Below are 15,310 nucleotides of genomic sequence, written 5' to 3'. Positions count from 1 at the left end.
TCAAATTTCTTCTCAGTGAGACCTGATTACCCTATTGAAAATTGCAGTCATGTTATATGAATTCTTCCTATCTTCCTCCTCTTCTTAAGTGTTCTTCATAGCACTTATAACCTTCTAGTATATTATTTTATTTTACTTAATTGTTTTATTTATTGTCATTTTCATCTCCACTGGAATGTAAAGTACTTTTGAGGAGGAATTTTTGTTTCTTTTCATCCAGTGCTATTCTCCAGACCCCAGAAGATTGTCTAGCTCATAATAATCTTTCAGTAACAGTTGCTGAGTGAAGAAAGAGTACACACATTTTTTTGCATTTATGAGTGCCTGCCAGAGTCTGAATTACAGTAGCGTTTCATTTGCTACTCATAAAAGCCCTATAAGATAATTACTACATGAATTTTAAAGATGAAGGAATGAAAATTTTTTGAGATTTGAGTCAACAATGCCTCCAGAATTTCTGTATAGTCAAGAGTTGGAGACAGCATTCTGGTTAGTAGGGAGATAAAAAACTTGAAAATCAGAAAAATGCTCCCTTCTTTTATGTTGTATGTTATACTTGAGAATGGTTTTGTATTACACATGGCATGTGCTAAGGTACGTCTAATCTTTGGCACCAACTCTTGCCCGAGGTTTAAGGTTGTTCAAAGCTGCAGCATCATTCAAGCCAATATGTTTAGGAGACAATGAGTACAAAAGTTAGGGGTAGGGGATTAAGAGGTACAAACTACTATGTATAAAGTAAATGAGCTATAAGGATATAAAGTACAGCACAAGGAATATAGCCAATATTTTATAATAATTATAAATGGAATATAACCATTAAAAATTGTGAATCACTATGTTGTACATCTGAAGCTTACATAATATTATAAATCAACTATACCTCAATAAAAGAAGATAAAAAAGTTTTTCTATAACAGAACTTCATTTAAGGAAGTGAAAAATGACAAGACTGATGATGAATTTGTGGCCATATTGTGGAATTTTAGAACGCTTTACTAAGAATTGGGTTTATCCGTTGGTTTCCAAAACCTGTGGGGATTCTTAAAAATATGGATTTTGGAGGCCCAATTGGTACCTCCTATTGGTATAGATTTTTAACAAGCTTCCCAGATTTTCATTAAGCATCCAGGCCAGAACTCCATCCATAGACTGGCATTTGGAAACATGGTAAAAGCTACTAAAGGTTTTCAGGCAGCAGTTTGCATATGTTACTGTATATTTGCCACTTACTCCTCCTTAAAAAATACCCCCGTATCTGTGCACTATACACCCAGGTAAATCTGATAGGGAGGTGGGTGGAATGTCTTTTGGAGCGATGTGTCATGCACTGCCTCACAATAATATTTTTCTCCATCTGTTATAGGTCAATGCACAAACTGGCCCAGTTGGAAAGACTTGACCTAGGCAATAATGAATTCAGTGAGCTGGTAAGCAAATGCATTTTCTAAATTTGATAAGTATATCCCAGGGGATTATTTCTTTTGCTCTGTCTTGATAACCCCAGGCATTAAATCATCAGGTGCACATTTACATTTGCTAAATGAAATAAAACCTGGAATTAAAGTGATTGTTTATCTATATAGTAAGCTACAGGGAATTGAATAATATTAGGATTAACTTTAAAAAGCGGGGTTACGGATAGGCAGATGCAAATTGTCAGTTTTGAGCACCACATATATAGCAGGCACCATGTTCAGAGTGTTATGTATGTTGCCTCATTTAATCCTGATTTGCCATGTTGCCATGCAACATGGAAACAAGCTCAAGGTGGTCACTGACTTATATAGCTTTTATGTGGTTGAACAGGAATTAAACCAAGACTTGATTAACTCAAAGTCCATACCCTGAAGACTTCTGCTTTGGCTGCTTAATGGGCATAGCATGAGAGGAGTGGTCAATGGCCTTTTATTTCCAATTGTACTGAAAGTGTCTTTCTAGTGAACATATGTTATGACCTCACTGCCAGCAAAATTGACAGAATTTTGACTACTCCTTTTAGGCTTAAGTTTTCTTTAAATGTTCCTGAAAACCAAAACCTCAAATGCAAATTAGAAAGAAAATACTCTTTTACCAGCAGACCCAGCCTGTTTTACTCAGAGGTCTTCCACTTGAACATCTTCAAATTTCAAAAATCAGTTCACCTAAATTGTATTTTAACTATTTTTAAATTGAAACGTTTAAGAGTGTTATCAGCTTTTCTTTTGCAGCTACGTTACTATAGCTACATGACCTTGTGAAAATGACTTAACCCCTCTAACCCTCATCTTCCTTTTCTATAAAATGGAGATTATAATGGTTCCTCCCCTCCAAGGTCTGTAGGAGAATTAAGTTAAAAAATGTACAGGGCCTGGAAAAGTGATTCCCAGTAAATGCCAATGTATAGGGGTGATAGGGTATAATTCACACTACAACTTGAATGTGCAAAAAAATTAACTTGTTTTACTTTGACCGTAACTAATTTGATCATTGTCCCAGCCTCTATCAGCTCTTTATTGAGGGTAAAAACTGACTTCTATTCTTCTATGATTAGAAGTTAAATCTAATTTTAGAAGTTACATGGTCCCTTTAGGTTGTGTTCATCTTCCCTGCATAGAAATTCTCTGTAACCTCTTGCCTTCCCCTGCTTGTCTCCTTAAGATGGAATCTGAGTGAGTGCAAAGGAAGGTACACATCTTTCTGACATGAGGAAAGGAGACCCCCGTCCTCAGGCTGGTTTTCAGAAGTGCTGGCCTCTGGGCTGATATTTGCAGCTGATACTGCCTCCTGTGTTAAATCTGCAATTCTGAACCTGCCAGTTGGTTCTTTGGGCTCAGGCAATACCCCCTGGGAGCATTGGTCATCTTCCTCTTGCTGGCAGTGCCATCACCCAGTTATCATTGCATATACATGCATAAGTCTCTGTCCTGTCTCCCCTCCAGCACCATGCTTGGAAGTTCATCCCCGATTTCTGTTGTGAAGGAACCTCACCAGCCATAACCTTAATAGTGACCCCATAGCAAGTCTACAGGCTCTGAGAGTCCAAATGATATGCAAACTGAAAGAGGTCCATTAAAAACAAACGTCAGAGCTTCCTTCTGCCTGCTGTATCACACTGCCAAGCTTGCTCTGCTTTGGATGCACCCAACTTTGTTATAGGGCAGCTGGCAAGGTGGCCTCAACACAGTAGAGCAAAATGACCCAGTACATAGTTTAATGCACCTCTGGCATCTTTAAAGGAGATATTTATTAGTGTAGGTAGAGAGAGGCATAAAGGTGGTGAATAACAGTGGCAAAACTATTGGTAGTTTTTTAAATTAGTTGTTAAGAAGTTAGGATCTACCCATGATTCCATGAAGACATGTAGCTTGGCCTAGTAGTTGAAAGAACATGGACAATGGATTCAGACGACTGAGGTTTAACTTTCAACTCCATCACTGGTTAGCTGGGTACCTTTGGGTCTATAGCTCACTCCCTATCCTCAGCTTCCTCTTCAATAAAATAAGGGTATCAAACCCATATATCTCACAGACTTTTTGAAAGAATTTCATGCAAGAGAATCTATAATAAACACTTAATGTATGTTTCAAATGAATTTCAGTTCTGTCAGGTATATAATTTTGCAAGCCTTTTGTATGGATACTTTGTGAATCAATATTTTACTATAAATATTTGCATTGACAAAGTTGAATAGGGCATGTTTATTTTTTGAAAATAAGCTTACTAAAGGTAAATTTTAAATACACATATTTTGACTTATGCTTCTGATGTCTAAGAAATCATCATCTGAGTAAAAACGTTTTTTACTTTTGAACTCCCAATATTTTATGCCTGTCACAAAGTTAAGTCTTTTAATTTTTTTTTGCATTTCTACTGGGGTGCTTTATTTGATAATAGTTATTTGGCGAGGTTGGGGGGAGTATATTTCTGGAACTTCACATTTCTAATGTTATTTACTTTTAATCAAATATTTGAATTTTATTCATCATATGTGTGGGACTAGCTGTTATTTCTCTGACAGTAACAATTTTTAATGTGAAAATAAGAGAATTTGCTCTGATAAGAGGCCTCTAGAAACAAGAGCATATGGAGGAAAGGGAATTAAATTCCAATCTGTAGCTAGATATTGACACCTAGGAGATTACTGTTAGATGATTCATTTTGTGTGTCATGGTAAAGAGACAGATGTGAAGAGATAGCAGTAAGTAAAAAAAAAAAAAAATGAGAATGAGAATGAGAAACCTAATGAAGAAAACAGAAGTCTGCTTGCTAGAGAAACAAGGTACATATCCCAAATAAGGTCTGAAGTATAAATATCTACTTATGGATGCTTTCGTAACAATAAAAAATTGTAAACAAAAGAAATTATCTTATGTTTCTACAGGAATAACCACTAGAAGATACTAGACAAAGTTCTGGGAACATAATAGATTCTTAAAACTTTTTTTATGTGTGTTTCTTTCATGGCTTTTTTATCAATATAAAATTAATAAGTGTTCATTTAAAATTATTAGAAAGTTAAAAGAAGTATAAAGACGATAGTAAAAGTAATCTGTGACCTCATCCCCATATATAATCATTATTAATATTTTTGGTATATTATTTCTCCCTTCTCCCATTTTCTTTTAATGAGGTCAAATGAGCATTATTTGGAGCCTGGTCAGAGATGGGACACTAGTAGGTTGATGTGTGGAGTTGGATAGCATCAATCCTTAAAAATCCTCTGTACACTCTATGTAGTACATTCTTCGCACTGTTACAATAATTAGTAAGATCTCAATGTCATGGAATGGTCAGGGACCCTAAAACAGATTCAGTGATTATCATGGGGCCCAAAAGCTGTATGGTAGGATTATATTTCAGGTATATATATATTTATCCAATGAACTAAGAATTGCTATTTGTCCTGAACTGGTGCAGGAAATAATGGAGCCCCAAAGCAAATCACCATGAGCCAGAATACTGGAAAATGGAGCAGATTGAGTAGCAGAGCCCCGAGGAGATAGGATGGATCCAGTAATAGTATGAGGTCATGGTTGACCATCCCCCAAAACTAGCTCTAGCTTCCAAGCTCCTTTACTTCCTTTCTTCATCCCCCCTTCCCTCAAAAGGAGAGGACTGTGGCATACAGGAAAATGTCACTTAGAGCCCCCAAAAACTCTGCTATGGGAACATTCATCAAAAGAGTCAGTCATAAGAAGCAAAATAAGAAAGCTTTAAGGCAAGCCAGAAAGAGAAAATTGCTCAGCTCAGAGGAGGCTAAAAGCAGACTGGGAAATGGTCTGTGTATGCCTTAGAGTCCATGATCGTGATATAACGATGATCATGACCTTCTATATAAACTATATTCAGTTCCATCCTGTCAGGGATATTTTTTACATCTGTGCTCATGCATGAGGTTGGTATACATTATTCTTGTGTACTTTATCCATGGGTTCCTGTTTTTCATCAGTTTTGAAAAATTAACAATCCTTATCTCCTCAAATGTTGCCTTTTAACTGTATCTTCTGTCTCTCCTGCTGGAATTTGGATTAAATATGAATATGAGTGATTTTGAAATAAGTGATTTTGAAATACCATCTTATTAATTATTTTGTACGTTTTTTCTGGAAAAGTAATCAGATAAAGGGTAATTTTTAAATATCTATTTCATGTCCTTAAAGAAAGTCTTCCTGCCTCTGCACCTAAAATTAGCCAGGATTCATTCTCCAGAGTTTGAGGCATCATGATGAGATCATTTTAAGAGTATTTTCAACTCTTTGAGCTATTTAATGTGTCAGTTACTGACAGAGATATTTCTAAAGTACAGACCATTCAAATTCTGGATTAAAGAACAAAACATGGATTTTAAAAAACAAAACACCTAAATGACAGCAACAAAAATATTTAAAGAGTAAAAAATATATATTTTTCTGTGATAAAAAAACATTTTTTAAACACATGTAAAGATGGATTGAATTTAAAAGTTCAGAGAATTCATCAGGAAATGAGTAGCATCATTTTTGTTTTGTTTTTATTTTTGGCTGCGTTGGATCTTTGTTGCTGTGAGCTAACTTTCTCGAGTTGTGGCGAGCGGGGGCTACTCTTCCTTGCGGTGCACAGGCTTCTCATTGCGGTGGCTTCTCGTTGCAGAGCACGGGCTCTAGGCATGCGGGCTTCAGTAGTTGCAGCACGTGGGCTCAGCAGTTGTGGTGCGCGGGCTCTAGAGCACAGGTTCAGTAATTGTGGCACATGGGCTTAGTTGCTCCACAGCATGTGGGATCCTCCCAGACCAGGGATCGAACCCAAGTCCCCTGCACTGGCAGGCTGATTTTTAACCACTGCTCCACCAGGGAAGTCCCAGTAACATCGTTTTAACTCTCTAATATTTGAAACAGTATGTCAAGCCATCTTTATAAAAAGATTTCATAAATTCAGCTATCCATGGACTGTATTAGAGGATTTATATTCTATAAAGCTTCTTTATAGAAAAGCTTAAAAAATAGTCTGCACTCTACAAGTCACTATTTTAAATGCTTAATAAGGCTGCAGATCACACTAAGCAAGAATTTCTAATCTCAATATTCAAACTGAATTTGTTTCTATTGACTTTTTTCACTTTATTTCATAGAATCAAACAAAAATTTCAAATGGATAAATCAAGTAAAGAATGGAGTCACTCAGCAAAATAACGGAGAAGAAATGCCAGTAGTTGTATAGACTATCTGTTTGGTTTTATAAATAATATGAATGTGTTTTCATAGAAATTTGAAACAGCTGAGTGCTGTTTTAACTTGTAATTTAAATTGATTAAAATTAAATTAAACTTTACCAGTAGCGTAACAGCCAATGATTTCAACTCCCTAGTTTGCCCAAGGTGTGCTCATCCTTAATTACCTAGGATGCATGTATACCTGGGGCAAGCATTATATTTACATATCTGGTAATTTCCTTTATAGATAATTACAATGTAGGTTTGCCACACTTACTAATAAAATTTTGTTAATTATTCTTCAAGTAAAGCTTATAAGAAAAAGCAGAGTAATAAAAATACAATGTGTCATCTTATAACAGGCCATCCCATTTTCAGGGAAGATATTTAAAGCATCCTAATTAGTAATGCTTCCATTTCCTGCATTTGTAAAACTACTGAGGCCATAGATTGTGTGCGTGTATACACATATAGAATTTATATAGATCACAGACATTGCCAGAGGTTATCGATATATCAAAAGAAACTTGAGAAATGAAACTAATTTTTAAAATGATTGGAGACACATCAGTTTCTGTATCAGCCAAGGTCCAGGCAGGGGGTAGAAACTATATCAAGTATGTAACAAAGAAAGTTTAATATAAGGAATGGATAATCATGTACTAGAAAACTGGAAAGACAGAAAGGGGACTCTGAAGGACCACAGAGGTAATAACTCTAGGAAGCAGCTACCACCTCTAGCTTAGGGGACAAATGGAAGATGGTAATGTAAGGAATTATGAAAACTTGAAGCTGCCACTCAGACCTCTAAATAGGGGCACCAGTCAGCTGATGTCTTCAAGGAGCTAATAAGGCTAGTTCTAATTGTGTGGAAAAAATACAAGCTGAAAACAACTGCTGTTGCTGGAGTTTAGTGTCACTGCAGGGAGCAGTGCTGCTGTTGAGATACTAAATGCCCAGGAAGTAAGTAGAATGAGCAAGTCCCTTCTGCCTTCTCTAGCCTTCCAGCCCTCTCCAGTACACCCAGTCATCAGGGCCTGATGCAGAGTCACATATCAAAAAAGAAATGTAGGGCTTCCCTGGTGGTGCAGTGGTTGAGAGTCCACCTGCCAATGCAGGGGACACGGGTTCGTGCCCCGGTCCAGGAAGATCCCACATGCCGTGGAGCGGCTGGGCCCCGCAACGGGAGAGGCCACAACAGTGAGAGGCCCGCGTACCGAAAAAAAAAAAAAAAAAAAAAAGAAATGTAGTTAACCTCAGAATTACGAAGTAGAATATTAGAAAAGTGGGCCACAGCTAAAAGACAATAGCTTAAACATTTAAAATAGAACAAATGTTTATTTTTGCCAACTCAATTTTGGCATCATTTTCTCCAGAAAGTTTTCCCAGCCCCTAGCAGAGTACCAACTCCCAACTGGCTCGTGATAATTGTTTCTAATGAATGAATGAATCATTTGACTTTAAAAGTGGACAGTTAAGTCAATTATCTTCATCAGAATCGTGCCTACATAAATTGAAAATTTTTGATTCAAACTAAGCAATAATAGAGGTGGAGGAAATGCTTTAGTTTATATGAAAAACAATCATTCCATAATAAGTTATTCTTTTAGGAATCAATTTCAATTCACTTTAAAACATACTTCTAAATGAGTTTCTCCATGAAACTTTAAAGTACAAAATTGAGAACTGTGACCAATAAATAAAACTGTATTTCCACCAACTCTGGAATTTGAAAGGAATCCTTGATGAATCATTCAGTTAAAAGGTGTTTTATGTCTGAAAATAATTATGGAGTTTTTTTAGATAGGAGGATCAAACTGGGGTCTCCACTTTTATAGGTGCAACATCTGTTGACCGAGGGCTTTAAAAAGCAATTTCCAATATTGCACATACAAAAAAATAAATAAATAAAATAAAACCTCATTTCTTTGCTTTTAAACTTTCCTTTTCCTAGCAATAAAATAAGTTATCTTGGCCTCTGTTTTCAAAGGAAGCAGTTTTTCTCTCATTGCCATTTCTTATTATTGCAATAAGACTGGGTACTATAAATGAAATTAATTAGCTCTGTTTTCCTTTCCATAAATAGATTTTTCTAAGAATGGCATATATCTCAATGTAGTCAAGTGCCTTGGTGATTCTGTCAATAGTGTCAACAAGAGAAGTTAAAGAAAAAAGAAATGCTCTCTGATTGAACCAGGGAAAATTATGTGAAATAAGCGTACAAATTTATAACCAACACTTTACAAGGAAAATAAGTGTATTATGCAATCATGGAGTAAACCCAAGAATATTCTTGAGTTGTGAATAGGGATTGTGAATCATCCAAAAACTAACAAAAACTGTATTTAAAGTAATCAAATTCAAAATGACATCTTCCTCATTGAAATGCTGAAATGTATACTATCTGGATGTATTATCTGAAATTGAATCAATAAAAAATTTATTTGATTTCAGGTTTCACAACAAACCAAACCCAGAAGACAATGAAAATGCTAAGGAGAAATATAAAGAAAGGGGGATGGAGAGAAAGAGAGAGAGACAGTGTGTGTGTGTGCGGGGGGTGGTGTGGGTGTGTGTGTATGCATGTATGGAAAGTGTAATTGTTAGGGTGGCCAAGGAAGCTTTACTCAGCAGGTGACATTTTAGCAAAAACCTAAAGAAGGCAAGGGAGCAAATCATGCTAATATCTGGGTGGAAGATCGTTCTAAACAGAGGGAACAGGCAGTATAAGCACCTGACATGAAAGCAAGCCTGACTTGTGGACAGCAAGAAGGCTAGAAGGTCTGGAGGAGGGTAAGTGACAAGAGTAGGTGATAAGTTAATTTGGGGAGTTCGGAGGTAGTTGCACAGGGAGAGGTAGAATCCTGTAAGACATTTCAAGGATTTTGGCTTTCACTCTGAGTAGAGTGGAAGCCCTCTGGAAGGTTTTGAACAGGTAGAACCCATGGTCTGACTTACATTGTTATGTTACATTACACTACATTTGGTTGTAGCATGTTACCTTAATTACACTGCATTACATGACATTACCAAGATCAGTTTGAATACTGTGCTGAGGATGAATGGAAAGTGGGTCAAAGTGGAGTCAAAGAGACAAGTTAGGAAGTTATTGCAATAATATAGGCAAGAAATGGTAGTGTCCGGGGATGGGGTAGTAGCAGTGGAGGTGGTAAGGACTGATTTCTGGGTAAATATTAAAGATATAGCCAGAAGTAGGATCTGAACTTGTAAATTAGGGACACTTTCTTTCAAAATATAATACAAAATTAGGAATACATAATTAAGTACAAAGGTGAATGTTTACTTAAGATGAAAAAAAGAAACTATGAATTTTAAATTACAAATTAAAATTAATAGAATACAATTTGAAAAGCTGACAAATGTTGTAAACATCATTAAATCCAGAAAAATAACATAATAGCACACATCTGTGATACTCTTTTTTCCCCCTACATATTGGCCTCATGCTCTTTGACAGTCCGTTCATATGACAAATATTTTGTAATATCATTTTCTACAGCGATAATAGAAAAATAATCCAGGCTTTCCTCTACCATGGTTTTTATTCCTGATAATTTGGAAACATCTGTTTCATCTTTACAATTTTTCATTGATACAGCTTGTAAAATTCTAGGATTGTCAAATTTGGGAAGACCTCTGACTCCCTACATTTCAAGCCTTGTTTCTCTTCCTCCACCTACGCACTGAGAACCAAAGGACATATTCATGTCCCAATACTTTCCTTGGCCCTGTACCTTCATGTCATGAGGGTCAGGGGAATTGACACAATGAACAAAGTATTTCTGGAAGCCATTTCTACTCTAGATGGCTAACAATAGGTTAACTACGTGGAGACATGATTGCAAACCATATAAATATATTCCATTAAATCTATACTAAAGGTATTCCCATGTAACTCCCTTTTATCTGTCTCCCCAAAATGCCTGTGGCCATTCCATCACCACATGACGTGAGAGAAATTGCAACATAGTGGAAGTCAGGGTAGAAATTATAGTTAAAAGATCTTAATTTTACCTAGCATTTAAGGCCTAGGCACATACCTGTACTCCTTTCTTATTGCTGATCTGTAGCAAATGACCACAGACTTAGTGGCTTAAAACAATACAGATTTATCATCTCACAGTCCTGGAGGTCAGAAGTCCTAAAATCAAAGTGTCATCAGGGCTTTAATCCTTCTAGAGACTTCATGAGAGAATCTGTTCCTTACGTTTTCCAGCTCCTAGAGGCTACCTCATTGCTTGGCTAGTGACCCCTTTCTCACATTACTTCAATCTCTGTGTCTGTCATTATGTCTCCTACTTTGATTTTATTTCTATCATTGCATCTCTTTCTCTGTCTTCTCCAACTCCCCTGTCTCCCTCATGTAAGTACCTTTGTGATTACTTTGGGACCACTGACATAATCCAGGATAATCTCTCTTTCTCAATATCTTTAAATTAATCATATCTGCAGATTCTCTTTTATCCTGTAAGGTAGAATATTCACAGGTTCAGGGGTCAGGACATGGACATCTTTGAAAGCCCATTGTTTAGCCTACCAGTAAGGTCCCTGTCCCCAAAGATTCATGTCTAACCACTTGAAAATGCATCCACTCCAACTCAAGTTCTTCAAAATTCTCACTCATTACAAAATCAACTCATGTATAAAAGTCTCATCTAAATCTCATCAGCTCAAAAGTCCCAAATTTCATCATGTAAAGCATCTAAGTTAGGCATAGGTAAGGTTCTGTATACAATTTATCCTGGGTCCAAATCACCTTCCATCTGTAGACCTGTAAAACCAGAAAACAGTCAATCTGCTTCCAAAATATGATTGTGCAATAGGCATAGGATAACAGTTACAGAGATTCCCATGCAGAACGGGAAAAAAAAATGGAAGGACAAAAGTAGTCTACACTCAAAACCAATATCAAAATTCACCCACGCAAACTCCATGAGGTTTCAAGGCCAGGGAATAAACTCTGTGGCTCAAGACCCATTGCTCTGTGCCTTTGGCTTTACCCTCTGCATCATTCTTCCTTTTCCTGGTAGGAAAGCAAGGTTTACAGCTGAGTAGATTTATCAGCCTGTTTCCTGCTTATAGAATTTTAGGAGTCTGGCAGTCTTCTTTTGTCCTCTCTGTATTCCTTTCAGTCCATGCTGGCAGTGTTTCTGTTGATACAACAGCATAAAGAGCCTTGTGGGTCTCCCATTTATATCTTGAAGATTTCTCCACTGCACAAGGGGTTCCTCACGGATCTTTCCTGGATAATCTCATGTCTATTCCTGGCTTCTTCTAAGATGTCTAACAGGTTCCATGAAACACCTACCAAAGCACTTTGATCCTTACAAGGCACTTTAATCCTTAGAAAGGTTTGCCCCGGCACACCCTGACTTTATTTCCAGAGCACACTTTCCTGGTAGTGAATCTCCTAATTTTAGCATTTTTTTGTAGTCTGAATAGGATGAATATTTCCCAAGTCAAGTCCTGGTTTCTTTTTGCTTAATAGTTCTTTCAGTTTACCCTTTCCTCTTGTATTTTACTACAAACAGCAAGTAGAAATCAGGCCATACCATCAAAATTTTGCTTGGAAATCTCTTCAGCTAAATATCACATTTACCTCATACAAGTTATGCTTTCCACATAAGTGTATGATACAATTCAGCTACTGTATAACAAAGATCCCCTTTACTCCATTTTCCATGTTAACATATTCCTCATTTCCTTCCGAGCCCTCATTAGTAGTGAGGGCTTAGAGTCCACATTGCTACCAGCAGTCTTTTCATGATCATTTAGGTGTTCTCTAAGAAGATACAGATTTTCTGTACCATGCTCTTCACTTCATTCTGAGTCCTCCTTAGTAGAGATAAGGAGGACTCATTACCATCCATATTTCTACTAACAGTATGTTCAAGGCAATCTAGGCTTTTTCAATCATGCATTTTTAGCTAGAATTTTTCCAGCTCTGTTCACTACCCAGTTCCAAAGCCACTTCTGCATTTTTAGGTATTTGTTGCAGGAATAACGCACTTCCAAGTTCCAAAATATGATTCCTGTGATTGAACTGTAACAAATTATGACAAATTTGGAGGCTTAAAACAATACATATAACACAACACAACACAAAATTATTATTTTAAAGTTCTGTAGGTGTCATCAGGGCTGTATTCTTTCTGGAGGCTCTAGGGAAGTATCCATTTTCTCTCCTTTATCAGCTTCTAGAAGCCACTTGCATTCCTCTGCTCACAGCCCCTTCTTTGCATCACTTCAACTTCTCTTCTGTCATGACATCTCCTTCTCTGCCTTCTCTGAACTTCTTACCTTCCTCTTATAAGGACACTTATGATTACATTGGGACACTCAGATAATCTCTCCATCTCAAGACCCTTAAATTAATCATATCTGCAAAGTCTCTTTGTCCATGTAAGGTAATATATTCACAGGCCCTAGGGAGTAGGATGTGCATATCTGTGGGGAGCCAACACAATATTCATCCAACCACACTACCCAAGAGAATTTAAAACATATATCCGGGGCTTCCCTGGTGGCGCAGTGGTTGAGAGTCCACCTGCCGATGCAGGGGACATGGGTTTGTGCCCTGGTCCGGGAAGATCCCACATGCCACGGAGCGGCAAGGCCCGTGAGCCATGGCCGCTGAGCCTGCATGTCTGGAGCCTGTGCTCTGCAACGGGAAAGGCCACAACAGTGAGAGGCCCAAGTACCGCAAAAATAAATAAATAAAAATAAAATAAAACATATATCCACAAAAAAACTTGTACATGAATATTCATAGCAGCATATTCTTAATAGCCAAAAAGAAAGAAAATCCAAATGTCCATTAACTGATAAATGAATAAACATGATGCAGTATGTCCATACAATGGAATAATATTTGGAAATAACAAAGAATTAAGGACTGATACAGATGAACTTTGAAAACATCATGCTAAATGAAAGAAGCTGGAAACAAAAGCCATGTGTTATATGATACAGCTGTTCAGAATAGACAAATTCACAGAGACAGAAAGTAGATTAGTAGTTGCAGGGTCTGGGGAGGAGGGAAGAATGGAAAGAATGAGTATGGGTTTTTTTGGAAGAGGGGGTGATGAATGATCTAGAATTATATAGTTATGGTAGTCAAACAACTTTGTAAATACTCTAAAAATCACTCAGTTTTATATTCTAAAAGGGTAAAATGTATCATATGTGAATTATGTTTTAATTTTTTAACCTTAAAAGAGATTTGTGCAAATTGCACAAAAACATATGGCCATGTGAACACTTTGCCAGGCTGCCTCCCAGGATCTGGAAAGGAGTTCATGCAAGTAAGGGGCTTGAAAGTTTGAACTTCATTAAGTTTAGAGGAAACCTACCTCAGTAGAAGCAATAGGATTTGTTGACAGATGGGATGTCAGGGATGAGAGGGAGAGTAGTTAAGGATGAGTTTAAGATTTGAGACTAAGCAACTGAAAGATGACATTTCTATTTCTGAGTAGAATACTATACAAGATGCAGGGGTTTTGTTTGTTTGCTTGTTTGACTGTGGCAAAAAAAAGTGCAAACATGAGATTTAACCTCTTAAAAAAATTTTTAAGTGTTCAGTACAGTGTTTTTAACTATAGGCTCCTTTAATTTGAATGTGCACTTCCTTCACCAGATTTGGGAAGTTTTCAACCATTATTTCTTTAAATAAGCTTTCTGCCCTTGTCTCTCTCTTCTTCTTGTAGAATTTTCATAATGCATATATTGATACATTTTACAGTATCCCATAAGTCCCTTGAGCTTTCTTCACTCTTTTTTATTTTTTTTTCCTTTTTCTCCTCTGATTGCATAATTTCAAATGTCTCATCTTTTTTTCTGCTTGATCAAGTCAGCTGTTGAATAATCCTAGTGAATTTTCCAGTTCAGCTACCGTGTTTTTCACCTCAAAAGTTTCTGGGTTTTTAAATTAATTTTCTACTCGTTTTTTCATGTATCATTTTCCTAAGTTTGTTGAACATTTTTATAATGGGTATTTTTAATTCTTTATCAGGTAATCCATGTGTCTCTACTTCTTTAGTGTTGGTTTTGGAGATTTATTTTGTTCCTTTCTTTGGGCCATTCCCTGTTTCTTAATGTTCTATGACACTTGATTTTGGTGTCTGCGTATTTGAAAAACACCTACGTTTCCCATTTTGTACAGACTAGCTTTGTATAGGGGAGGACCTTTACCAATCAGCCAACTAGATATTCGAAGGACAAGAGATGTAATTTTAGAGGGAAGTATCAGTTTTATTCTGGAAATCTTAAGTTTGATATGCCTATTATGTATCCAAATGGAGATGTCAAGAAGACTGTTAACTATGAGTCTGGGCAGAAGTTCAGGCCAGATCAATATATTTAAGAAATACCAGTATAGGGGCTTCCCTGGTGACGCAGTGGTTGAGAGTCTGCCTGCCGATGCAGGGGACGCGGGTTCGTGCCCCGGTCCGGGAAGATCCCACATGCCGCGGAGCGGCTAGGCCCGTGAGCCATGACCGCTGAGCCTGCGCGTCCGGAGCCTGTGCTCCGCAACGGGAGAGGCCACAGCAGTGAGAGGCCCACGTACCGCAAAAAAATAAATAAATAAATAAATAAATAAAATAAAAATGCTGTCTGCCA

At 37.1% G+C, this 15,310-nt stretch overlaps 1 protein-coding gene across 4 annotated transcripts in view; it reads left to right on the top strand.

Annotated features, from left to right (window-relative positions):
• LRRC7 (leucine rich repeat containing 7) overlaps positions 1 to 15,310 on the top strand; it is a 499,978-nt gene that overhangs the window by 322,026 nt on the left and 162,642 nt on the right. For all 4 annotated transcript variants that reach the window (XM_029228809.1, XM_029228810.1, XM_029228806.1 and 1 more), the window contains one exon: positions 1,367 to 1,430. In XM_029228809.1, the coding sequence (XP_029084642.1) occupies positions 1,367 to 1,430 (64 nt within the window). The remainder of the gene's footprint in view (positions 1 to 1,366; positions 1,431 to 15,310) is intronic.

Source organism: Monodon monoceros, unplaced genomic scaffold (genome assembly GCF_005190385.1).
Source record: "Monodon monoceros isolate NGI ecotype Baffin Bay Population unplaced genomic scaffold, NGI_Narwhal_1 Super_Scaffold_18, whole genome shotgun sequence".
Lineage (NCBI taxonomy): Eukaryota > Metazoa > Chordata > Mammalia > Artiodactyla > Monodontidae > Monodon > Monodon monoceros.
This window is presented reverse-complemented; position numbering and strand designations above follow the sequence as displayed.